The sequence below is a fragment of the Echinops telfairi genome, unplaced genomic scaffold (genome assembly GCF_000313985.2).
Source record: "Echinops telfairi isolate 266 unplaced genomic scaffold, ASM31398v2 ScPeMD7_443;HRSCAF=831, whole genome shotgun sequence".
Lineage (NCBI taxonomy): Eukaryota > Metazoa > Chordata > Mammalia > Afrosoricida > Tenrecidae > Echinops > Echinops telfairi.
In genome coordinates this window covers 70,521,574-70,549,040 of record NW_022104341.1, presented here as the reverse complement: position 1 = coordinate 70,549,040, position 27,467 = coordinate 70,521,574, and the positions used below count along the sequence as shown (strand labels likewise).

General features: G+C 46.0%; 1 protein-coding gene across 1 annotated transcript in view; it reads right to left on the bottom strand.

Moving 5' to 3' along the window:
• PLPP3 (phospholipid phosphatase 3) overlaps positions 1 to 21,783 on the bottom strand; it is an 88,935-nt gene extending 67,152 nt beyond the window's left edge. Inside the window, exon 1 of the mRNA XM_045291949.1 lies at positions 21,759 to 21,783. Within this exon, the coding sequence (XP_045147884.1) occupies positions 21,759 to 21,768 (10 nt within the window). The 5' untranslated portion in view covers positions 21,769 to 21,783. The remainder of the gene's footprint in view (positions 1 to 21,758) is intronic.
• Between the last annotated feature and the right edge of the window lie 5,684 nt (positions 21,784 to 27,467).

Genomic DNA, 27,467 nt, shown 5'->3' with positions numbered 1-27,467 from the left:
ACCCGATCACTCCGAGCACTGCTGGGAGCGCAAAACAGCGCACGCAGGCTCCTGCTTGCCCATCAAAAATGACAGAATGAGTCTTCAGGAATTAATTATTCAACAAACTCACCCTTCATAAAATGCCTTCCAAGGGTTTGGTTTGAGGCCTTTCAGTGCACTCACTACAAAACACTGAAAGGCTAGTACACTTCAAAAGCCACACAAAATCCCAGGCCTGCGTTTGGCAGGAGTTCCTCAGCCACTGGGTTTTTCTGTGTGTGGTTTATAATAACATGCAGACCTGATGCCAAGTCCTAATCTATTAAGGGACTGCCAATTAGCAGGAGGCTTAGAGCTGCAGGTTTGAGAACTGGGGAGCAGGTCTAATTAGGCTTGCAAATCACTTCTCTCCATCACCCCTCTCAATCTGACCCAAGGTATACTAGCTGATTGTCCCAGACACATCCTTGCTGCGTTTCCTTATACCCATCTCACCTCGCTCTCTTTGGCCACAGTCTGTCTAATGAGCCTGTCTGTCTGTCTGCTGGTCTTCCTGTCTTCAGGTCCTAGGCCTGATGGCTAGTGCTTATTTTCACATCTGCCTAAGAGTAAAATTGGGAACTGAACACAAGATTATCCTCTAGAGCAACGGTTCTCAACCTGTGGGTCATGACCCCTCTGGGGGTCAAATGACCCTTTCACAGGGGTCGCCCCATTCATAACAGGAGCAAATTAGTTATGAAATAGCAATGAAAATAATTTTATGTTTGGGGCATCACCACAACATGAGGAACTCTATTAAAGGGTCCCGGCATTAGGAAGGTTGAGAACCACTGCTCTAGTCTAGATAGTGATTTTCAAATTAGGCCAACCATTAGCATTATCAGGGCATTTATTTTTTTTTAAATCTCACTTCAGTCTTGCTCAATTCCTCAATCATAACAGAATCAGAGGGACCCAAAGTAACCCAAACGCAGTGCCACCCTGACTCATAGCAACCCTCTCTAAGGGTTCGGAGGCTGTAAATTACTATCCGAGCAGACAGCCTCATCTTTTACCTGCCAAGCAGCTGGGGTGTCTGAACCATCAACCTTGCGATCGGCAGCCCCAAACCTAAAATCAGAGGAAAGAACCTGACAATTCTTATTTTCAACAAGCATTTCCCATGGTTCTATGCCAACGTGATTTGAGGATCCTTGAATACTCTTACAATTTCACTTTTTAGTAGATGGTCCACTTTTAAATTGAGATGTGAGATCTATAAAATCCAATTTTTATCTGTACGTGTTCATTCCCCAAATGAGCTACGTTAAATATCAAGCATCTCTCTAGCATCTATTATGTACAGGGGATGGGGTTACAGGGCAGGGTTCCTGCCCTCCATGTCTGGTGGGGCCCCGGGAAATTCCTATGGAAAAACCTCTTTCGTAAGGCCAGTCTTCCCTGCAGGGATCCTGGGAGAACTCAAACCTGCAATTCTCATCTCGCTTTCTCTTTTGCTTACTTGTCAACTCAGCTTTCCAATAACTTTGCCAGGACGGCCCCCAAGAAAGTAAAGGGGATGATTCCAGATGCCAAACATCACAAGCCTCGCTTCGACGGGAAGGGGGGGAAATGCCTGGAGAACACAAGGCTTCAAGACACAGAGGAAAACAGCCTGGTCTAAGACAAAACCAAGAGTCGGGAAAGAAGCAAGGAAGAAGAAATGGGAAGAGGCAATGGGATGGGCCTCAAGAGCCCAAGGATGGATTCTTTGGTGACTTGAGAAAGGCCTTTGTCTTTCCTGCATCTGCTTTCCTAATCAGAGAGGTGGTTAAACTCGTTGGGCAAATGAAAGCGTATTTGGCATGGATAGTTCCCCGTGAGCTCTCATCAAAACTCACTGTTTCATTTCCACAGGGAGATGACGGATGTGGGTTCTTCAGAATACTAGCCAAGCGTCCTAACCTGTTCCTAAGCAGTGCTGGTTTAGATGACCTCGAGGGAAGTAGAAAACTGGGTTGTGTACGTGTGTATATGCGTATATGTGTGTGCACATGTGCTTTCCAAACAAGAATGACTCTTTCAGCGAGGGGTGCTGTTTGACATTCATTCTTGCCATAGTGCTAGGTACACACCAGAGGAGACATCTCTGGTGGGAAGAGTCATGGCCCTGCTGCACTTTAGAAAGGTCACTCTGGGAGGCAAAAGAGCATGGGATTCAAGGCTCTTTAAGCTGCCTGAAGGGCACAATGAGTTAAGAGCTTGGTGTTAACAAGACTAGAGGTTCAAATCCACCCCGAGATGCCCTGAAGAAAGACCGGGTGGATCTCCTTCAGAATAGCCACTGAAAGCCACACTGCGTGCAGTTCTACTGGCAAACAGATGGGATGGTCACGAGTGGTCAGAATCCACTTGATGGCAACTGTGTGTCTGTTTTGTCTTGTTTTGTGAGGGCTATTGTAAGCTGACTCCCTGCTAAGTGTGAGCAAACCACCAAGGAAACACCAGTGTTTCACCATCAACTGAGTGAGATGGACAGAGACCTCTCAGTTGTGACGCCGCGGGTCCTGGATGGCACGACTCAAATAAACACTGCCTGCTCTCTCGGAGCAACTGTGGCTCTTTCCCTCCTTCCTTCAAACACCTTGCTGAAAAACTGCCTGGTACAGTCTCCCTAGTCAGACTCCCTCTGCTTATCTGAACACAGAGCACTGTCTGGTAGCATGCCAAAGTGGGGAGACAGCTAGCAGGGCCATCTATCTGTTGGCACCTATAATGGCAGACAGGAGCCCGGTGAGGTTCAACACGAGTAGATTTGATTTAGGATTCACGTCTCCACACTACAGTTAGTTGAGCTCTCACAGTGATGCCGGGAGATTTAAGGGTCCATGACGATGTGTTGTATAATGCCGGGTACCTGAGGCTAAGTCGAAAGGTATCGCTACTAGGGTTACAGCTCATACACAAACAAGCTGATGACACACAAAACCATTACAGATACCTTTGCCATCAGTGAGAGCTGTGAACAAGCTCTCAGGATTACACCTGTCTTGGTCTCTTTAGGGTGCCTGCAAAAGGAAGGTCCCATCAGAACGGTGGCTTCCACGGAGATCTACTGGGTCAATTAAACCCAAGGCAAAGAGATCAGCTCACAAGGTTGTGGCAACTGGTTTGGGGGGACTTCATGGGGGTAATCAGATAGATTTTTCTCCAAGGACACAAGATGATTAAGGGAGCTTATTTGGAATTTTCAAGAAGATGGAAGAGCCCCCAATGAAACGATTTCTTAAAAAAGATGACAACTGAATTGGAGAGATTAAGGCCAGAATTGGCGTGCATTTGCTCACTCTTCAAGAAAGGCAAGGGCTCATCTACGGGGATTTCAAGGGGAACCCTTAGCTCACCCAGACCACACAGCCCGATCTTACCCCTTCAGACTTCTTTTTGTTTCCCAAATGCACAGGATAGCGGAAAGGCCACGTATGTCCCCTTCCGTGCCCAAACTGCCACTCTGCCCCAGGGCGGAAGGGCTGGAGAGGGAAACCCTGCCTTCAGAGGTGTACAGACCTGGCTGGAGAACATACCGGAAAACAACAGCTTCATATTCAGATATTTTTGTTTCATAAAGGTTTCTATGATTTTACAATAACACGTTTAGATTTATCTTCAGATAGAAAGTGGCCAATAAAAATTACTTTCATAAATATGGGGGGGTGGTTTTTCTGTAGGAAGGAGACTGGGAAGCTTACCATGGCCCATAAGGGATCCAGTATGGATTTCACATATAATTACATGTTAGATAGGTCCTATGGAAGTCACAATACAGTAAGCTTTTTTATGAGACTTTAATGGATGACTGACTATATGTGTACTAGAAAAAGTCCAGGTTTGAGGGATCAAATAGATTTGTATTTGAAGAGTTGCTCTGCCTCTGTGACACTGGACAAGCTAACAACCTCTCGACCACATCTATAAAAAGGGCTAATATATCCAAGTCTGAAGGGTTACTGTGGGCGTTACAGATGTGGCTATCACAAAGCCCATTTTCAATTCATAGAGGACCTATGCGACTGAATTGAATGGCCTCAGGGGCTGTGATCTTTATAGAAGGAGATCACTAAGACTTTTCTCTCAGTGAGCATCTGAGTAGGTTCGAGCCATCAACCTTTCCGTTATCAGCTGTGCACTTAACCGTTAGGCCGCCAGGGATCCCTGAAGTTCATAGATGTAGTACCACATATAAAGTGTACTCAATACATGAAAGCCTTTGTTCGCCTTCATGATCCTCCCTATAAACATGAAGGGGCTTTTTTTACGTTCATGAAAATTCTGTATGATTTTTAAAATTTCCTTTTCCATGAACTTTTTGAAGCTCTCTCACAGTAGAAAGAAAGAAGAGTAGATTAGCTCTTTGTCTCTATGTGAGAGTTCTTCCCTTCCCCTATGCACACAAGGATAGTGGTAATGGTAGAAAGCTTAAAATGTTAATATTTTGTTCAGTGTTTCACTTTACCAGCTAACAGAAAATACTGGGGCTTTATTGTCGCATTCTTCTGGTCTGAATGGAGGGTCTTCTAGAACTTCCTTGGGCAGCTGCACATTGGCAGCCAGTCTCCATCTGTCTTGTGGTAGTATTTATTCACTCACTCTCTCATCCATTATCCTCCTTAATAAATGTTCGTTCAGCATTTCCCATGAACAATGTAGACTTTTTTTTTTTTATTTAGTGTTTTTTTTTTCTAACAATGTAGACTTAAGGGCAATGGAAGATGTATACTTTTTATTTATTTTTCATCATATAAAAAAATTGAGGAGGGTTGACCACCCCACAGATACGAAGCAGAAAAAGGTCACAAGTAACCCTATACAGTGCAACTCCAGGGAGTGAGCCTCGCCAGCATTGTCTTCATTGCCTCGCTGTGGCAGGGGAGCAGGCGCTGCTTAATCCCTTCTGCTCACAGCTTCTGCGGGAACTTTGTCTTGTGTACCTGGGCACCCTGAGGACCAGAGTGGCTGACGACATGAGCAGCTTATTGTTATAATGGAGCTAGGCTTCATGGAATGTGTGTCTGTGTGTGTGTGTAATTTGCTATAGTCCCTTATCCAAGAGTACAAATACTTAAAAAGGCCATCTTACAAAAAAGATGGACAAGCAGAGAAAAGCCCATGACTTAAAGTGCCAGGTATGGCTATGGAAAGTGGTCCAGTTCCAGGGAGCTATGAGGATGCCACATAGCCTAGAAAGCCTTGCATCCCCTGGGATTTTCGAATCAGAATGAAACAATCGATACAACAGACTGAACAATAAGCAACAAAAAGTTTTAGGAGCCTTGATGGCTTTTTCACAACATGACAGGGGGTCTTTATTTTATTCACTTTTCACTGAACAAGTTATGTGTACGAGGCCCCACGCTAGGCATGAGGAATATGGAAATAAAAAGACAAAGGTCCCAGCCTACGATGTTACATGAGGGTTCTACATAAGCCCCCGTTTTCTCATGACCCACACCTCCCCAAACACACACTGAAAACACAGTATTTCCTCCCAGCTCTACTCCAATCTCCTAACTCAAAGAATGAACACAAAGTGGAAGAGGCTTTCTGTGTTGGACCAGGAAACTCTAAACACATCAGAAACTTTCTTCTAAACATAGTTGTTCTATAAACCGGCCGGTCACTGTAGTCCCACTGATTAGGTATGGATGTTAAAAACCCCGCCTGCAGTGTAAATCCAAAGGGGGAAACGTCATTCCTGTATATCCTAAGAGGCAGCTGTTAGGCCAACCGTTTGGGTATCCAAGACCTGGCACCTCTGAATTCAAGTATGCTGTCACTGACTGACCGGGCCTGTGCTGTTCAAACCACTGTGGGGGTCACCACACTAGCTCACTGCCACATCAAGATGGTAAGTTTGGATTCTCCACTGGTGAAAAGAAGCAACATGGACCCCAGGACGGAGGTACATCTCAGGCACATGGCAAGTGTGCAGGACCGTTCATTCTTGGAACGTTTCTCCGCCTGGCCCCAAATATCAGCACCCACACATTCGGAAGTGTGTGGCTTTGAGGACCCACAGTTATTGCTCTTTGTCTCGGAGCCGGCGCTCAGCTGAGGCGGGTCAGTGTTCGGCCAAAGCCACCTCTTTCCTGCTCCTGTTGAGCCCCTCCACCGCTGTCCCAGCTTGCAATCTAGTCTGATCAAGATTGGTTTGCTTCGGAGTTTAAGTTTCAACACATAAAAATGAAACCAGACCAGTCGGAATCCAGCTTGCTTGCTCTTCCTAGAGACTGTCCTTTTGTCTTCGCCCATTTCAAGATCCTCAAGTTTTGGGTCCGCTGGACTTGGGAGTTCCTTTAGATAAAACCTGCAGAGCTCTATCAATCTAGAATATATACATCAGGTGTTCAATACATGTTGCCTGAGGAACGCATCAGGGCGCACAGTTGGTTGGGCCCTGGCCACCAGTCATCAAACATCATCAGTAATGCCAGATGGTCCCCGTAACCCGTAAGTTCATGGAAGAACTGAATTCCACGAGAATGGAATCGTCCTGCCAACTGTTCGAAGCCCCCTGGTACCTTCCTGGATTAACAGCCGTCTTTTCTGCTCCAAGATCTGGACCGTGGTTGTCGAGTTATAGCCACGTGCACTACACTGAGCGCGGAAAGGTGACCGCTTTTGAAACCAGCTTCCGAGGGCTCTGAACGAAACGACGCCTCGTGCAGAAACGTTACACTGCCTGCATCGATCTCAGGACCTCTTCTCCGCAAGTCCCGGGACGCTTTTCCAATCCCACAGGGCTCTGTGCTGAGGCCAAGCCCCAGTTTCTTGCCTCAAAAGGCCCATTGTTGGGGTTCTCTTTCCAAACCGGCGTATCCTGAGCTTGAACCCCAGTGCTTTTGAGAACTCCGATGCCTTGGCAGCAGAAGGCTTTGCCAGCAGGTCTGTGGTCCTTAACAGCGTTCAAAAACCTCAATGTGAGGCCAGGACTACAGCTAAGAAACCCTGTTCATGGGAGAGGGGAGGAGTATTATTTTAAGAGTTGCAAAAACAACTTCAAATTGACTCTTTAGTATTTAATCACTACCAGAAGACTGAGGACCTCTTGTTCTCTTGTATTTAATTAAAATGATAGTTGTAATCAGCTTTAAATGATATTGGTTAATATGCTCTGCTTAATCTCACAGGCCGACTTGGCCTCCCAACAGTGGCATGCATTAAAGGTGAACGCCCCTCCCCTTTGGAAAGAAACCTCCGGGCGGCACAGATGGAAAGGTAGCGAGCAACAGCTGGGCAGCTGCTGCATGGTGCTCTGGGCCTCCACGGGCCCTTCCAAAGACCAGCTCGCTGCTGCCTAATCCACACGTGGCACACTCAAAAACCCCACCCCCACTGCCTTGAAAGGACTCCGACTCACAGCGATCTCAATGACGAGCAGGCTCTCTCAGTGGTCCTCTGTAAGGAAGCTGCCTCGTTCTCCCAGCACAGTGACACTATAGAATAGGTAGAACTGTCCCTGCTTGTTTCCAAAACTAGAACTGTTTGCAGGAGTAGTAAGTACCATCTTTCTCCCTCAAAGAAGCTGGTGGTTTTGAACTGCGGACCTTGTGGTTAGCAGTCCAAATCATAATCACTACGCCACCAGAGCTATGTCACCATCGACTCAATGGCAGTGAGTTTGGGGGTGGAGGGGTGGAGCGTTATTTTTTTCTGGATCCTTTCCCCAACCGGGAGCCCTGGTGATGTTGTGGTTAAGTGTTGGGCAGCGTGAGCTACATGATCGGCAGTTCGAAACCACCAGAAGTTCCAAGGGAGAAAGACTGGGTTTTCTACTCCTATAAACAGTCACCGGCCTCCAAAACCCACAGGGGGCGCTATGAGTCAGTGCTGACTTGATGGCAGCAAGTTACTTCTTTGTTTTATTTTTCTCCCAACGAACCTCCTATCTGCCAGGACTCTGCCATCTGCATCTCAGGACAGCCTATAAGGTAGAAACTATCCCCATGTCCCAAATGAGGAAACGGAAGTTAACACTTGTCTCAGATTATAAGACAAGCAAATGTTGGGCCCATGATTTGAACTCATCCTTGTTTCACTACCCCTTAAAGACAGACAGTTTACCATTTTACAACTCTTAGTTAAATTTTGGAAAATGATGATAGGAATCTCTTCATGGGTCTTCATGTCTCTACTATGACAGATTCATACTTTTAAGGAATCCAACTATGTAATATTGCCCTTGGTGTTGAGGTTTGTTTGTTTTTTTATATATTTGAAGATAACTCTTCAAAGTTGATTCCTGGCCAATGAACCACAAGCATGGCCATCAATGGTATCTAACAACAACGTAGATCTAGGCACTCCAGTGCTCTGTGAACTCTTGCCATGCGAGGCGACTAACCCAAAGGTTGAAGGTTTGAACCGCCAATCACTTGGTCAGCAGTCTTAGGACCTAATCGTTTGTACCACGGAAGGTCTAAAATGGGGGGTAAGAAGGAGAAAGAAAAAGATAAGCACAGATATATATGTATACATGTGGAAATGCATTGGTGTATGTTTTGCTGTGACATTTTCAGCAAGGATTAATATACTGTATTAATATATATACAGTATATTAATCCTTGCTGAAAATGTCACAGCAAAACATACACCAATGCATTTCCACATGTATAATTCAGTGGTGTTGATTCTACTCTTCAAGCTGTACAACCAATCTCACCACGTCATTAGATCCTGTGGTAGTTACATAATTTCGTGTCAACATGATAAGTAGGTCTAGGGGTGGAATCTAGCCTGTCAATCCGGTCACAACCTGATGGAGCCTCCTTGTGGGTGTGACCTTCTCATGAGGGTTCTGGGAACTTCCTCTCTCTCTCCCTGAAAGCCGCCACACACTCTCTCTGCTGCACCTTCCTGTTGAAGACCCACCCTGGCAGAGCTGGAGGCGTCAGTGGAGACCCATGCCACCGCCACTGGATCCACAGGACCTTTCACCTACCATGCTGTCGCCCTCCTGCCTTCCGCATCACTGCATGTGCTGCGTGAGTCTGAAGAGGAATTTATAGACTAGGATCAGATATAGATATGGGCTAATATCAGACTTATGGATTTGATCTGGACGGGGCTGGATGTTTTCTCAACATACAATTGCTTTTTGAGATCAAGTTCATACACGCACACACACAGACACACAGACCTGGATTTGTTTCTCTACCCAACCCAGACAAACACCGATCCCTAATACTTAGCATACTTAACTAATGCATTCAAGGTGCCCCGGGAATGTCTGTTGAAATGACACACAACTACAACTCCAGGGCTTATCATTATAAAGCTAATTAAAATCCCCAATGTTAGTAAGCACTAATCAATGCTATGCCAAATATAGCCAATGCTGGGTAAAAATTCTAAGAAGGCAGATTGGTACATCGACACAACCTTCTGAAAGACTAGAGCTGCCCCATAGAAGTAAACAGACTGAGAACACGAAGCACAGACTGGTCTCCACCAAAAAGATGCTCTGGATGGGAGGAGCAGTGGGAGGATGGAATTCATGATCTGAAAGGCTGCATTTGAAGAAAGACACACAGATCTGAACATAATTTCTAATATTCAAACTCTGTAAGCCTCAGTCTTAGCACCTGTAAAAGTGAAAACATCAGACTATAAGAATATGATAGAGACCGAATATGAAGGGGCCTGGAAAAATTCAGGAAAAAATTCCATTATCTTTCTATTCCATTTTCCCAGGAACTTCTCAAAGTCCCACGCCAGGTGCTCTGTAAAGTCAGTGCCTTCTCCTCCGGATCAGACATGTGGGCCTTTCAATCTCAGTCACATCAGAACCGTGAGAAGCAGAGAAATATCTACAATGGCAAACACGTATACCAAGTTCTAGATTTTAAAAGATTTTTCCAATGGGTCTCATTACAGCACTCTTCCTAATATAAGAACCATGAACATGGCCTCAATGCCCACAATGGAAGAATGGATACGCAAATTATGGTATATACAATGGAATATTACCCACATTAAATAATAACAATCAATGCATGGAACACCTCATAACTATGGTTGTACCTGGAAAACATTACACTAAGTAAAATTCCTCAGTCACAAAAGGACATATATTTTATGAGGCTACTATTGTAACACGTCAAGAAGAGATTTTTCACACTAAACTACACAATACACTCTAACAATATGGACTTCGCATTCATAGAAGGAACAGAGATTTCGAGGAGAACACCCAGTTGGGCAAATGAACTAGAAAATTCTTCATGCTGGAAGGTTTAGCTATCAGATTTTACACACAAGGAAACAAGAGGGGGGAGGGAAAAACTGCAGATAAGCGAGTCACAGAAAGGGAAAGCTACTGGGCCAAGGTGACTGACACATGACTAATGAAGTTAAGATGCACACCCAGCCTCTTGACCCCCAGCTGGAATTTCTTTCCCCTACCAGAGATTTCTCCCCATTCGGAGTCCACTGTAGCGGAGTACCAGGTGAGAAAAGCCACTCGTTCTAATTAAAGGCCTCGCTTTTAGGGTACGTTAAACATTCTGTAGAGCCCTGGTTGTGAAACAATTAAGCACCTGAATACGACCTGACAGAATGAGAGTTCAAATCCACCCAAGTGCTCTATGGGAGAAGCACTTGATGATCTTGCTTCCATAGAGAACAGAGCCTAGAAAACTCCATGGGGCAGTGCTGCCCTGTCCCATGGGCTCTCAATCCATTCAGCACCTAGCAAGAACAGACAGGATTTATAGCAGCAACCACGCTTGCACAAGTTCAACTTGCAGATCAAGGCCAAAACACCAGAAGAATGCAAAAGAGAATTTAAGAGTATTTAGCTGAAGTTAACTTATGTACTTCGAGCAAGTCTCTTCTGGTCAGTTAATGCTTTAGTAGGATGCTATTACAAAATCCAGCTGGTGAAGTTTTTGTCGGTGCTTTTTTTTTTGGTTGTTTCATCCCACTGACTCACAGATAATGTCTTAAACACCCAAGGTTTGGCTTTATAATTAGACTTAATAATTCAGGTATTTATAGACAAAAAGACATTGCACCAGTAGCTACCGTAGCCTTGTATCATCATAGGAAGCGATATTGTTTTTGTTTTTTTCCTTTGTGTGCTTGACTACATTTCCTAAAGTAGCTTTTTATCTAGGGTTTCAGTAGTAAAATTTTTACATTTAATATACGCAAGGAGCTTAAAGCCTTTATCCTGGTGAGTTAGAACTGCCGACCTTTTGGTAAGTTGACTAACCCAAAGGAGGTCAGAAAGGTGTCACGGAGAAGGCCACACTTGAAGGGAGCATCCTGAGTTCAGTGAGAGGAGGCCATCAGTGAACGAGGGGAACGCGTCTTGGAGAGTCCCAGGATGGGAATGCTGGGACCAAGGTAGTGGGGTGGGGGTGGGGGGATAGGAGTGTGGTGGGAAACACCAGGATGGAGAATAAAAGGATTGGTTGGGACCAAATTCTGAAGGTTCTCAAATCCTACCCTAAAGAGTTTATTCTGTGGTCGACAGGGGGTCATAAAAGTCACATTCCTAAGAAAGAAAAGAGTTTATGTGACTAGAATTGCATAAAAATGACTCCTGAATAGTCTTTGTATAAAGCATTTATCTGGGAAGGGATGATTCTTCTAAAATAAAATTTAGAAACGAGGTTTTTCAGATTTGAGCTCATGATGGCATGGGGTTTAAATAGGATAGAAGGAGAGAAAATAGAGAGGAGCGAGTGAATGAAGAAGACAAAAAAATAGTATGTATTCCAGGTACAAATGTGACTTTTATGGTTTCCAACGCATTCACACACACACACACACACACACACACCAGCTCTGTGTCAAGGAACAAGTCTTCACCCATTTTATGATTGATGGTAAGAGAAGCAGTGACCGAGAGCAGTGATCTGTCCTATCCAAGGTCAGCGGTTGACACAGGAAAGCTGCAATTGGAGTTCAGATCCCTTATCAGGCATCAAGCCGCCTCTACAATTCTATATTTAATTTTTTCCCATTTAATTATAAGGTCAAAACGTTGGCCATGTTCTCCCCCCTCCATCAAATGTTACGTCCACTTTCTCTTCTCCCTACTTGCCCTCGGAAAACAAGACCCAAGCCTTGTGTTTCTTTGTAGCTCCCTCGGGGTTTCCTGTTTATCTCAATAAGCTCGGCGGGAAAAGTAAGAGAGATAGCTGCTCGCATCTGTAGGTGTCTGAAATCAGAGAATGGTCAAAAGCCCCAAAAAACACACTTTCTCATCGGTCAGGTTGGGTCGCCTCGGCATCAAAGGTCCGCGCCGAGGAGCAGCCCTGGCTACACGGCCTGCGATCCAAGCTGCCTCTGGCCAGCTGCTTTGCATTCCGAGTGTGAAGGAGCTGTAGAAAATGGGACTGCTCTGAGTCCTATTTAACTTTTCCATGGGTCTGTGTTTGTCAAAGCTTCATGCCAACACTGTCAGAAAAAGAAATGCCACAGAACTTCTTTGAGGAAAGGGAAAAAAGGCCTATTTTATACACTTGCTCGCATGCTAATCACACCACCATTCAAACCCCAGCTGAATAGGGGCCAGACAATAGCCTGGGAAAAACACAGGGTCTTTTCCAAACTCCAGGCTCCTTCACTCACACTGTTGCATTTCCCTGGCTTTTTAACTCCTTCAAAGAAGACCGATGAGAGGAAGGAAGGACAATTTGAACTTGTTATCCCCCCACAGGAAGAATCACTCCATCTCGGTAGGAAATGGGCCACGTAGTCGCCTTACGGTGACTTTTAACCTTTTCTTCTAAGGCGCTACAAAATTAGTGCCGAGATTCTTTCTGATATGTTTCCATGAAACTTTAATGCATGCCTCCACTGACCAGTTCAAAGCATATTTTAGCCAAGCCTTTCCCAGTGGAATCTTAGCAAAAGATCTCAGCTAGTGATTAACTAGTTCAATGATTAATACTGTAGAGTACAGTGCGCTGCCACCCATCAATATGAGTAAGTCCCCCTCCACGCTTGGGTTGCTGTGAAATGCTGGTCAGCTAAGAATGCAGGGCAAGTCCCTCGCACACTGCCCATCCTATAGTAAGTGAGTATTCAGGAACGCCCGGGACCTCTTCTGCCAGCCTGGAGGTTCTGAATCTTAATTTCTAACCTCTTAGGAATACTCATAAAAACAGGCAAGGTCAGCCAGGGCAGAAAGGTTATAAAGCACAAATGGAACTGGAGCGTGTCACAAGGCTTGGGGCTTTCACTGGAAAACTCTCTGGCTGTGTGTCCTTTGATGCATTCACCGTTGAACGATGCCAGGATCAGCCTCGGCTGGTTCACCTTCCTAGCTGTGAGCCAGGGTGAATCACGTAACCGCTCTGACTGGTAACCGTCATTGGTAGAAGCAGTTAACTGTCAGAGTGGGATGACGTGCGATATGCCTAGTTGTCTGGTACATACATATCCCAACCTGTCACCGTCCCAGCCTTTATCTGTGACACATTTGGGAAGAACCTTCTGGGCAGGGTGACTGGGATGTGTTGTTCTTGAGGATGGAGAGATGGAGATCTAGAAGGCACAAAGTCCATTGCAGCAAGCAAGCAAGCACACTCACTGCCATGGATCAGTTTTGACTCAGTCAATTCTGACCCCTCCTCTGACGAAAGGCAGAACAGGGCTGCCCTGGAAGGTTTCCCGCGCTGTACATCTTTGCAGGAGCAGACAGTCCCCTCTGTCATCCAAGGAGTGGCCGGTGCGTTCGAACAGCTGGCCTCACAGTTAGCAGGTCAACACGGACAGAACCCACTGCGCCGCGAGGCAAGAACCCACCTCTTGAGGCAAGACAAGTCATTTAAATTCGCATAGTTGCGACTTACGTGATCACTTAATGCAAGGGTCCGGTGAAAGGGTTATTAATAATACACATCAGGCTTTCGCAGCTAGGGAAAGCACAACTGCAGACGAAAAAATTAAAGCTAAGTCGTAACAAAAAGTGCTTCAGCTCCTCAGGAAAACGGAACCTGAAAAATCAGGGCGGGTTATTTCCCCCTTGGGATTGAAAGGCCTCTATTTTGAATGCTTGCGGCCAAGAAGCAGGTTTTCATTTCCCTGCCAGTCCCTAGGAGTTCTGCATCCACAGGATGCCTGTACACAAAGCAAAGGTGGCTGCAGTCCTCCGGCCACCTCTCCGGCGCTGTCAACCGGCCGCTCTCTCCAGACGAATTTAAATGAGAGGCCAACTAAGCGAAGTGATAAACCTATCAATTTTAAATACTTGGAAACATACATATATAGATATATATTTTTAAACCCCGGCTTGCTAGACTTTCTCTCCATGAGCTGATTATGTGCAGTTGTTTCAAAAGAAGACACTGTGCCCATTTAATCAAAATTTTCATCACAGCCAAGCAAGACAAACGCAGTGATTAGAAATAATGATCAGACCATTCTTCCCTGAAAACCTACGGAGCCAAATTGACCAAAAAGAGCTACTTTGAGCAAGTGTCTAATGAAATCCGCAGTGTGGTTGAGAAGTATTTCTGCCACTTCCTGTCAGTGGTTGCTAACTGTACAACAATTCAGGTCATTTGTGGGGAGGAGGCTATTGGTGGAAGTTCTATTTGCCACATTTAATGAAGGAGCTGCGTCCGCAGCCAGTAACCAAAGTAGTCAACATTTCCCAGTGTGACCCAAAAGTTACACCAAACCACCAGGACTGCAGATGGTGCCCCTGGTACAAAAGGGGTCATTAACAGAGCTCATCGTGACTGCTGCCAGAGGAAAAGACCAACGTCCACCTCCCTCTTCCCCTCAGGAGTCCTTCCAAGATAGATCCAGGTACAGTGGTCTTCTCCATGGATTATCCATGCCAGGGTGCCAAAACGTTTTACTTCCCAAGACCCCGTTTTACTTCCCAAGACCCCTCACAGTTCCCGGGAGGCTCACTTTTTGGAAGAGGTTGTTTTGCTCTTTCTCCACCAGAAAACTGCCCATAAAGTTGACGTTTCTCTACTTCTGTTCATGCAGACTTACAAAGTGCCAGTTCCCATTCCCCTAATTCTTAAAAAAGAACCAAAACAAAACTCACCGCCATCAAGTTGATTCCAACTCAGAGCAGCCTTGGTGATGTACAATCTGTACTTGGTTATGAGTTGGGCTGCTAGCCACTGAAGGTCGGCAGTTCGAAACCACCAGCCATACATTGGGAAAAAGATGAGGCTTTCTACTTCTGTAAAGAGTTAGTCTGGGAAACCGACAGGGGCAATTCTACCCTGTCCTCTAGGATCCCCAGGAAATCAGAATTGGTTCGATGGCGGTAAGATTTGTGGCTTACTTTTTCATTTCACACATAACTTGATACTTTTTCCCCACGCACTTATGACCTGACCGCCAAATACTTCCTTCAGCGTTGTGCTCGTGCCTTACACACTTCCACATCTCCTGGAGTCCTGCACAAGTGGAGGCCATCATCATTGCTGTGACTGTAATTATGTACTTAGCTATACTGGCGGGAGGGAGGCGGGGGTGGTGGCGAGGAGTGATCAAAAACTGAATAGACGGGTTTCCACAAAGGGGACTTCACAAAGTTCTTGGGAAAATTCCATTATCTTTTCATTCCATTCCCCTGTGAACTTTTTGAAGCCCCCTAATAGTTCCTGGCCTTAAAAACAGTGAAGCAAATCCTAGGGATATGTGTGTTTTCATATTTGCATTTTTCAACTGTTTTCAAGGCACTCTGGGACATTTGTTGTTGCGGAGGTAGGACTCTGGTTTGTGGAAGCACTTTCCTCCGTGGGGGTCAAGTCAAGCTGAGTCGGCTTTATTGTTCCCTGCTCACGCATCTTAATCAAACCTACTGACACTGCTAAACTGATGAAAAACTTTGCTTCTTTGAGGGGGCACCAAAAAAAAGCCACTGTGAATAAAGCTACACTCTAGTGGTTTCATGAACATGTAAATTGCAGGGATCGTCAATAAAACTTTTGTATTGTTTTCCTTCACGTATTTTAATTAATCTTAAAACATATTCCTACAGTGATGAAGCCACAATGGAAAATGGCTCAGCAGGCCTCTCACACAATTGAGCAGAGACTCATGACTTGGCTGTTGTGTGCCTTCGAGTAGAATCCCACTCAAGGCGCGATCTTAGATTGAGTTGAACTGCTCAATAGGCTACCAGAAGATTATTCTGGTAAGCGTTGCACTGCTAACATCAAGGTCAGCAGTTCAAAGCCACCAGTTGCACTGTGGGGAAAAGATGAGGCTATCTGATTCCGTCAAGATTCACAGGCTCAGAAATGCTGCCTGGGGTTCCCTATGAGTCAGAATAGACGTGATGGGAGTGGGGTGGGCTTGGGATCAGTGATTTTTTTTTTCTTTGTGTATAAAAAAAGTTTATGTTTAGAATTAGCTGATCTAAATTTTGTTGACAACATCTAATGCGTCATAGGCAGGAGCCAGTCGAGCACTCCTTCTTCTCTCCGTCAGGCCTGATCTAGGTGTTGGCCTTGGCTACGTCAATGTCAGAGTTTCTTCACAGCCTGTGTGATCTGGTGCCTGTTGGCCTTGACATCTACAACAAACACGAGTGTGCTTGTCATCTCTAATCTTCTTCCAGGCTGACGCAGTGGTCAGGGGAGCTTGATGGCATAGTGGTCAAGCTGGTTTCTCCTGGGGTCGCTCTCCCAAGGACATTTGGGTTGCCCCAGTGTCTTGGATCACCTGAAGGTGGGTGCCACGTGGATTGTCTTCTCTTGTTGTGGCTGTGGGTGCCTTTCAGCAAGTTTGTCTTGGCCTTCGAGGCCTTCGCTTGGGCTTCAGTTTCGGGACGGGGAGGGATTCCTGTTTTGCTTTTGGGGTCATTTTCGGAAAGACTGGGATAATCTTTACAAGAGAAGCTCACCTGGTATGTTCTCCTGTGGGCACAGCTGGTTGGTTCAAGCACCCCCCACTTTCTTTCTTTTGGTTAGTTACCCAACAACTAACCCACAGTGCCCCCAGCACTTCAGGGTTACCATAACGAGACCTACAACCAAATCCACGGCTGAGTCAATTTCGACTCATCCTGACCCTAACTCAGTTTCTGAGGCTGTAAACATTTACATACAGGCTCATCTTTCTCCCTGGAGAAAAGTAGCTTGTGGCTTTGAACTGCTGACCTAATTCCTAACTCACAGTGTGGGCCCAGCAATTCTACTCCTAGGTTTGTATACCCAAAAAAGAATTGAAAACATTTGTCACACAAACACATGTTTATAGCAGCGTTATTCATAATAACACATAAGTTGAAACAATATAATACCCATCAAGTGACACACAGGAAAACAAAATGTGATCTATAACTGCACAATGTAGTATTATCGAACCATAGAAAGGAAGCATTGATTTATGCTACAACACAGATGAGCCAGTCACAAAAGACCACATATTATTTGATTTGATTTCTATGAAAAGTCCGCCAATAGTGATAGAAAGTGGATTACTGGTTTGCCATGGGCTTGAGGGGCTTGCAGGAGTGACTGCCTGCTCATGGACACGGAGTTTCTTTTTGTGTTGATGAAATGGTCTATAATTGGTTTGTGGTACACAGTTATGTAAACACACGCCAAATCATCGAATTATATACATTAAAGGGTTAACGTACATGTCAGTCATATTTCAATCAGGCCGTTTTAAAAATACTTTTACAAACTTTTACAAAACTCTGAGCCATGATGTTTTTCAGTGACCCATTTATTCAAAGTGACATTAGAGAACTAAAAAATAGCAGAGTAAAGGAAAGAAAAAGACATTTTGTAGTAACATTTGTACATACAGTAAGTGAAGTAGCTTATCTTGATCACACCATACCGATTTCCTACATCCTCCCCGATCAGAGATCAGGATCTTTCTATAACCTATCCTTTTACTTCCCTGGTCCTATTTTGCCTGAGGTCAGGTCTTACCTGCTTTCTAACTGGTCAGGCTGCTCTACTGTCAACTCTGAGTGAACTTCCTCAAACAGGAACCACATTAGATTAATCCTCCATTAAACAGGGTCAGCATCTTGGTTTCTGTTTGAAATTTCCCATAATGAAAACGTGATTTGCAGTGCTGGTTCTCCAGCATAAAGTTCAAGTTCTCTAGCTGTCTGCCATGCACAGATCCTTCACACCGGCTCCAGCTACATCCCCGACATCCTCCTTCTCCCCTCACACACCACTTAGGCTGTTGCACCCTCCAACTTCTCACCTATCACAAATATGTCTGTACTGCCCAGTCTCAGCACCCGTTGGTCCCTCGAGTATACTGCAGCACCCTGTTGCCCTTCACTGCTGAGCTTAACACCTGCAATATTTATCTTACAAGATCCAGCTCTGTGCCCTCAAGCAAACTCCATTAGTCTCCAAGATACTGCCTCTGCCCTTCCCTTCCAAAATATTTCAGTGATTTGGTGTTTGTGAACACACCAGTCTGTCTCCCATCCATTAGCCTGGGAATTCCTTCAGGGCAAGGGATCCTCATTACGCAGAATAGGTCAAAACCATCCCTAGAAGAGTATGAGAATCATGTTTGGATTCTTAAAAGCCCACTAGCAGCTATTTAAGATAGAACTACTGGGCTCTGTTTATCTGGAGCAAAGGAGAAAAAAGAAGCCCCACGCAATAAAAAAGCAACCACACAACAGGATGAGCGGTCTCTATAAACCGCTGAGACCAGAAGAACTAGATGGTGCCCAGCTACCACTAACACTCAGATTAAGGTCACACTAAAGAGACTCCGCTAGAAAAGGGCAAAACTGGAACAGAACTTGAATTCTTAAAAGAATCCAGACGTCCTGTACCCATGGAGACTTGCGGCCTTCCATAAAGTATTACCCTGACCTACTCCGAGCCTTGAGGTGAGACTATCTCAGGAAGCCACCTTTTGATGGGAAAGCGGGCTGGCTCCAAAAGCACAGGAAGTCACCCTTGAGCACTGTGCCCTTTTAGAGCCATCTCGCTGGAATGACACTCATGAGGGGGGGGCACGATGTAAAGAACGTAACCAAGGTCATTGACTATTATGCGTAAGAATTGAGGAACGGAGGTGTTTCGCTGTATGCATTTTCACCAAAAATACATTGAAAACTACCTGTGAAAGACAAGACTTACACTCAAAAGCTAAGTTCAAACGTAAATTTCATTAAATAGATTTTCAAGAGAAACTATCCTAATGAATATCACAAACTAGCGTGGGGGCTAAACTATCAGTCAGACTCCTTAACTTGGTGTTGGTGTGACCATGTGGATTGTGTGCTTTGGGGCTTACGTAAATAAGAACCCAAACATACTGCTTATTATGACGAGGTGCTTACATTGGTTTGCATTTCTCTGCAAAGCTCCCTAGGCATGTACTTTTGTTAATTTGTGACAAACCTCAAAAACTTGGTTCCCACCAATATCCAAATGCAATATATACTTTGAAAGCGCTAAGAAATCAACAAGCCCCTTTCAAAGCTTCCCAACCGAGTCTTGTGTGTGTGGGGGGGGTTATCTGGATTGTTTCCCGGTGTGAAGAGTTGAAGGCATAGTATAATGTGTCATTTACCCTGAACGTAAGGGGAGGAGGGTTTCAGGATATTCACGGTGCAAAGCCTAGCCTTCTTTTGAAGGCTGGCACTGCCGATGAATAAATGCATGCACCTCCTTGAGGAAATTATTTACTCTGTGACTCAGTTGCACCTCTGTCAAATGAGAATAATTCCTACGTTATGAGTTTGTTCAGAAGATGTGAAAAAGTCAGAATTATTTCCTGGGATCGGGGTGAATTCCCCAGTAAGCAAGGTTAAGTAAGCCTGGGTGTATTTGTGCTTATTTCACCGATAGCGAACAACTTCACAAGTTTTAAACCCGTGTGAAATTGTTCACTACCTACTGGGACTCAACAAAGTTGGCACACAGGAAGTGGGATAAAACAGAACAGAGGGAACTGCCATCCGCAGAACTCTGGTTGCTTTAATAGCTGGGCACCCTGGTGCAAGTGGCACTGCTTCTCTGAGCTGCAGTTTCCTGGCCTGTGAGAGGGTCCATACCCATCACATAGTTGGCCTGAGCCACACATAGTATAGACAGCTAGCCCCGGTGCCGCCATTCCTACACACACACACACACACACACACACACACACACACGGAGGGCACGCAGGACGATAGGCATTTATATAGTTAGCCCCGGTGCCGCCATTCCTCTACACACACACACACACACACACACACACACACACACACGGAGGGCACGCAGGGCGATAGGCATTTGAGGCTTTCCAATCACGGCTGTCTTCATAATTAGGCTTTCCCTGGGAACGGCAAAGGACACAGATAAGAGCTGACCCTAAAACAGACCACTTCTCCAAATCCTCTCCTGCCCTTCCTAAGGTGTGTTTGTCTTTCTCGCAAGATGATCCGGCCATCTCCCTTTCAAAGGGAAGAAGGAAACACCAAAGGCTATTGACGCTCCTGCACTTTGACTTTCCAGACCGGGTCAGGAACCGTGCGCTGCTCCGCTTCAGTTAATGGGAACCATTTGTGTTCACTCTCCTTTGTTTCTCAGGATTCGCCTCACATTCCCCCACCAACCCCCTCACATAGTTCAGGCAACGTTGCTGCCCCTCAAAAAATGAAAGAATTTTACAGAACCATTGCAGGAGTGAGGAAACTGGCAAGGAAAATATAATTACTGCGAATCATAATGCAAAGTCAGACCTGATAATGGTATAGTGATGCATATTAGCCTTTCAAAATGCTTTCAGATTCATGATCTCATCTGAGCGTCACGAATTAAGTGTTGCTGGGTGTGATGATTGTGGAGATGAGGAAATGTAAACTTAAGCCCAAACCAGACCAAACCCTTGCAATGGAGTCTATTTAACTCATAGTGAAACCTATCATCAGATGGAGTAAAACAGTCCCATAGTTTATCTAAGGCTGTAAATCTTCATGGAATCAGGACAGCCTCAGCTTTCTCTGACACAGCAGCTTGGTGGATTCGAACCACCAGCCTTTCGGCTTAGCAGGCCAACTTTTAGTCCACTGCCCCAACAGGGCTCCTTACACTGAAGTGTAGAGAAGTTAAATAATTGTTGCCCGAGTCATGTTAGTTCTAAGTCAGGATTCAAACATGGATCAGGATGAATCTGAAGCTCGCACTGGTTCAACCATGTCAACGGAACTGCCTCTTAACAGGGACATGCTTGGCTGCTAACCTCAAGATCAAAAGTCTGAATCCGTCCACAGGTGCCTCAAAAGAAAGGCCTGGCTTTAGAAAGTAAGCAAGAAAGCTAAGATAGCCTAGTTCCCCAAAGGCAGCCCTTGAAAATCATTCTGGGCACAGCTCTACCCTGACACACATGGAGTTGGAGACTCAGCATGAACTCTGCAGCGAGTAGTTTATTCAGGATTTTAATTTATTCCTTTCACCTTTTGACTCACACACCAATTTTAATTATCTCAAAAGAAAATATTTGCACACCTCACTTATCCAAAGAGGTCACTTGGCCGGCAATTTCAACTACAGAGAACTCAGTTCAGAAGCCAGGAAATAAACAAAAACCCTAGCTTCTTAGCGACCGGAGAAAATACGAAGTCTGGTCACTGAAAATCGTAGGAGACCTTCAGGCTTGCACCCATGGGATTTCAGTGTCAAGCTTAATTATCTAGATTCTCGTGTCTATGTTGAAAAAGAGAGATGCACTGGGCACACATGAAAACCTGAACAACCTAACAATGAGAGGATTTCCAGAACATTCAATAACGTTAAGGCCAAAAGCCCACGACATAATTCACTTACGTTCCGACATCGGTGGTGAGACAACACAGATTCCCAAACTGGCCTTGGAAGAAGCACCGGTGATTTCACAAACTACAGAGTCCCGGGCCTACCCCAAAGCCTGTTGAGTCTGAGTCTCTGCAGACGGAGACTGAGAATCGGTAGTTCACACCAGACTGACCAAGTGACTGGCGGGGTTTGTGAAAGAATGACATGGCAGGCATTCCCATAAATAAAGGATTACGCCTCAAATAATATGCACCGAATTAAACTGACACCCAGGGTAGGCTTTCTCCATAAATATAACTGCCCACCCAGAGAAGAAGCCCTTGGCTCTGGCCTCATTAACACCATGCTGAGACCAACTGGGCTTGCCGGCCCAGACAACTGCACAGGAAAGGTCAAGAAAGCACCTAAAAGGGACCCAAAAGGGCCCTCAGTGGAAAGGGGCCTCAACTCTAGTTTTGGCATTGTCCCACAAAGACAGGTCGAGCCAACCTATGTCTCTCCTTGGTCAGAGCCAGTTGGGGAAGGAGATGGAGTGTGCAGGGAGAAGGGGAAGCAGTGTCAGACGAGGAGGAAAGAGAGGCTCACTGTTTGAGGGCAGTGTGCCGAGAGCTTACCAGAAACATGGCGGTTCACTGCTTTATTGCACTGCATGCAGGGGGCTAGGCTAGGCTTGTTCGCCAGTTGATTAATGAAAATCTGTTTCCAGATTCTGTGGCTTACATGGCAGATTAAGCGATTAAAGCCCAAGTTATTAAAAACACATACATTCTGAAAATCAAAACAGAGCAGCAAAAAAGAAGGGGGAAGTCGCTGGTTGTGCTTGCTTGCTTATTTCTGATTACTCAATTTCAGGTAAAAGGATATCGATCCAGCCAATTTCTCAGCATGCCGGACCTCGACATAGACCAAGAGGCTACCAGGCAAACAGAATCAAGAGATACTATGTGATTCAAATCGGGAAAGGCATTTGGCTGGTTTGTATCCTTCCACCATATGTATTCAATCTGTATTTTGAACAAAGAACTCAAGAAGCTGAACTATATGAAAAATAGCATGGCAGAAAGAGGGGAAGAACTAACTAGCGGCCACATGCGGACGGGGGTACAACCTCGCTGGCTGAAAGTGCACAGGCCCTGAAGCACTTCCTGATGAAGACTGACAGCTACAGCCTTCAGTAAGGTTTGCACCGCAGGGGAAAGGAACCAAAACTCCTCACAACTGGGTCAATAAGGAACACTATGATAAACAAGAAAAAAAATAGTGCAGTTGTCAAGCATTTCATTTTCCTGGATCCACCATCCATGCTCACGGAAGCAGCGGTCAAGAGATCAAACCGGGTACTGCACGCGGGAAATCTGATACGACACGGACCCCCTTTCTAAAAGTTAAAAAGCAACGAGGCCACTTTGAGGACAAAAGTGTGCCTGACCAAGGCCAAGGTCTTTTCGATTGCCTCATGTGCACGCAAAAGCTGGACAACAAATGGGGAAGAGCAAAGAGAATGGATGCCTAAGGTGTTAGCAGAGGACAATGAGTACACCATGAATTATCACAAGAACTCACCTATCTTGGAAGTACGGCCAGCATGTGGCCTAGAAGCAAGGATGAGGAGACTTTAGCTCACATACTTTGGCCATGTAATCAGGGCAGACCCAGACCCTGAAGAAGGACATCATGCTTGATAAAGTAGAGGATTATGGAAAAATAGGAAGCTCCGTAATGAGATGGATTGCCCCGGGGATACAGCAACGGGCTCAGCCACAGCAAAGGTTGGGGGGACGGTGCAGAACAAGCCAGTGTTTCAGGCGGTTGTACATGAAGTCTGCGTGAGTTGGAATCAATTTGAGGGCCCCTAACAAAAACAGCAAAATAAATCTCAGGAAGCAGGTGAAAGGACATACATCCCGCCAAGGAAAAAAATCAGCCAGTTTTGCAGCAAATTGGACTAACTCCAATAAAACACAGTGCTTACTGTCTCTCCAGAATTAACACCCACTTACACTAATTTTCGGCATTAAATCTTTTGTGGAAAAAAGATAGTAACAATTCGATTAATGACAGATGGTCTCAGGGAAGTTCTTGGTGTGGCAGGGTGGATCTACTCCATCGGCTCCAATCTCCATAGAAGCAAGTCTTGACTCCCCAGGAGCCACTGATCTTTCAGTTAGCCGCCAAGTGCTTCACCACTGCGCCACTGAGGTTCCTTTCTAAGAAAAGTGACCCCTAGGCAGGGAAGGCCATGAACAGAATGCACAGGACAAAACATGGCACCTGTCTTAACACTACCTACCTGCTATCCAAGTGGCTGGATTCAAAGGATGCGCCCAATAAATGCATTGGATCTGCTGAGCCTTATGCATTTGTGTGAAACCATGGACTGCCACGGGTTCTTGTCTTTGAAACCACTGTCTCAGACCTCAATCGGGTCCCTCAGAGTTCCCCTGCGAGAGAGCTAGCTCCAAATGAAAACAATGTCACAACGCTAACAGCTTCTACTCTCCTGACCAGAAGAAGAGTGGAGCTACGTTCACCTACCATGCTGACCCACATGGGGGAACTGGGAGATGTGCAGAGACAGGAGGGGCTCTCTGCAAAGTGAGTGTCAGGATTTTTCGATGAGCATGCCGGCTCCGGGCTCTCCAGATGAGGAAAGGAAAGAGCGCGGAAGACTCTCCGTCATGCACACCTGACCATTTCCAGTTCTCACACGCACTCTGGGCCCGGTGTTGAATTCCAGCCCTTTCTTCTCAGGCTTGGTTTTTTCATCACTCAATGGAGATAATCTCTTCAGAGGCATTACAGGGATGACTAAATGAGTAAATCCATTTAACTAAATTAAACTCATTAATTGAATTAATTTTAATGCAATTCCAGTCCAACAGAAATTAGGAAGATAGGAGTCGCACCTCCCTTGTTTGTGCAGGAATCCTCTCCATCACTTTCAGGTTCCCAGTATGCGCGATACAGGAGACGATGCACATTGAGTGACTGAAGGAAATCAAGATCATGTTCAGAAAAAGGGCCATGCAAGGATTTATAACTTTGCTGGCAAAGTTGTAAGCTATTCCTATCTGGGAAGGGTAGCTTTTTCAACAGGAGATGAACTCTCACTGGTGTGCTCTGACATCAGATTTCTCCAGGCCTTCAAACAAGTGGGAACTTGTGTAATTTTTTTTCCTTTTTCCACCAAGAATATAAGTTTCCTAGAAGGTATGTGAAACAAGTTCAATGACTTGCATATTTCTATTGCCATAACATTTACATAACACATCAGCTTTTATTTTTTTCCAGATATAAGGAGATGACGCTTGGAATATATTCCGGTGGGAGAATACACAGAACTCTGCGTTCTCGTCTAAATATATTAGTGCCCTGTAATCCAGACCATATGATCAATAAACTCTATAAAAATTAAATCATACTGACAGTCTCAGGCAAAAAAGTGAACCAAGTAGAATTTTTAAGGCTGTGGGGTGCGGAATATTAAAATCACATGTTATGTTATTAATTTTCCTCTGGAAGCTAAAAAGAATTCTCCTGCTTAAATTTCCCAATTAAATATTTACCTTTTCAAACAGCTTTTCCTATTTAAAGTGTCAGAGAAGCATTTAATTTGGTGATATGGTACTTCAGGCTGCACTCAGGAGAGACACTGATCAATAAATCACTTTTGAAAATGACTCTGTTGACATGGCTTTAATGTTAGGGTATATATACTCAGGTCCCTTGAAATGAGTAGCTAGATGCCTCTTATAATAAAATAAGAGCCCTGATGGTAAACAAAGCCATTTGTTCAAATATTAGTCCACCGCGAATAAACACAACAATCAGCTAGGCTTGTTTACATTCACTTTATGGGGACAGGAGCTAGCTGGGACAGATGAAAACCTGAACACACACACACACACACACTTGACTTTTGCTGGCCAATGGGCAACAGACTGTCTCTGGCTTTCTGTGAGCCTGGCACCCTAGAGCTGGTAGGTGTGTCTTCCTGCAAACCCCTTCACATTTCTTTTTCCCCTGGTAACAAGATACACACCAGCTCTTTGGATGGCCTTTTGAAACCAGAGTAGAGGGAGGGAGGGGAACAATGAACCCGCGCTAAAGCCGTCAGGCACGTTCTCCTCGGCTTCCCTCCTCACAAAGCGCTTCCGAGACCCGGGGAGGCACAGGTGCACGGGCGGTTTCCTGGGCTCCTCAAAGAACTTGCCCTCCCACAGGCAAAAAGAGAATGTAAACACAGGGAGACCCGGGCAAGTGGATAGTCAACAGCTAGCGGGGATTTAGCGGTTCCTTACACTCCCCTGGCACCAAGGAGGGGCTTTTGAAAAAGACAATGGTCTGGTTTGGAGACTTTCATTTAAATACTAATCTGCCCCACAGATCTGTGCATAATAATGAACCCGGCTCCGGCGGGAAGGCAGCCCCACCCCCCACCCCCGCCCAGTGGCAATCCTTTACATACATCGCATCTTTTAGTTTGATTTCTACTGAGGGAGGGGGCAATGGGGCACGCCGCCTCCACCGTAGCGACCTTTCCACACAGCACAATTTTACTTTCAGCCACCTCTCTTTTAGGTTAACCTTTTTTTTTTCTTTTTAAACTCTGGCAGTCCCATCTTGCTTTCCCGATGTCCCAGAGACCATCAAGCGCCACAGGTAGGGAGAGAGAAGGTGCCTGAGTAAGGACCGGCCCAGGCCAGGGAGCCTCCAGTTCACACATGCCGCACAGGCAAATCCACCCCAAGGGGCACTTAAGTCTCTGTGCAGGAGTGCTATTTTAAGGGACCTGGAAGAGGGAATACAGATGTTTCTTCAGTTAGCAAAGTTGGCAGAACAGGCGCCTGGACCTAATCCGAGTTCTTAATGCAGGAAGGGGCCCCGGAGAGCTGCTGGTTCAACGTAGTCATTCAACAGATGAGGAAACTGAGGCCTGCGGAATAGCTGGGTGGCACACCCAGCAAGTAGCAAAGGGGCAGTCTTCTGGTGGCCGGTCTTGCACGCTTTCTACACCCCGAGACTCTCTTTTAAAAGAATAAAGCAGCCAGCTGACCACAGCCCTGTCCCTAACCCCCCAGCGCCCAGTCCATCAACCCTCCCTTCCCCACTGCTGTTCGCTGGACTCCCGCCTTTCTGCTAGGGGGCCTCCAAAAGTTTGGAAAACAGGCGCGGAGGAACGCCTCGACTTTCTGGCACTGCCATTCGTGCGGGTTCCCAACCGCGACGCTGCGAGGGAGCTCCCCGCGCCTACTGCACGAAGCGAGGGAGAGGGCTGGGGGGCCCGCTCGGCAGCTGGCGCTCCGGGCGCCCAAGGAGGAACTCTTGGATCGGAACCCAGCACCAGGCCCGCGGGGAGAACTCCTTCCAGTCCCTGGGGCTGGCGCGCAGGGGAGCAGCCCGGGACAGGCCGAGCCCACCGCAGCGGCCGAGTTGGGTGTTTACAGCCAGCCGCCCGGGGCAGTTGGGCTGCAGGCAGGAGCCCCGCACTCGCGGAGGTCCACTTCCCTGGGACCGATGGCAGCAAGGTGTCTCGTCGCCGGCTCTAACGCTAGGCTCACCCACTTCCCCCGTTCGCCAAGAACCAGCCCACGCCTCCTGTCCGGACTTGGGGGGCCGCGATGTTCCTTGTCCCGGGGCCGGGGGGGTGTAGGAAAGAGCCCCGGGATGGAGACGCACGCCCGGGCACCCTCTGGAAGCCGGGGTTCCGGACCCGGGAAG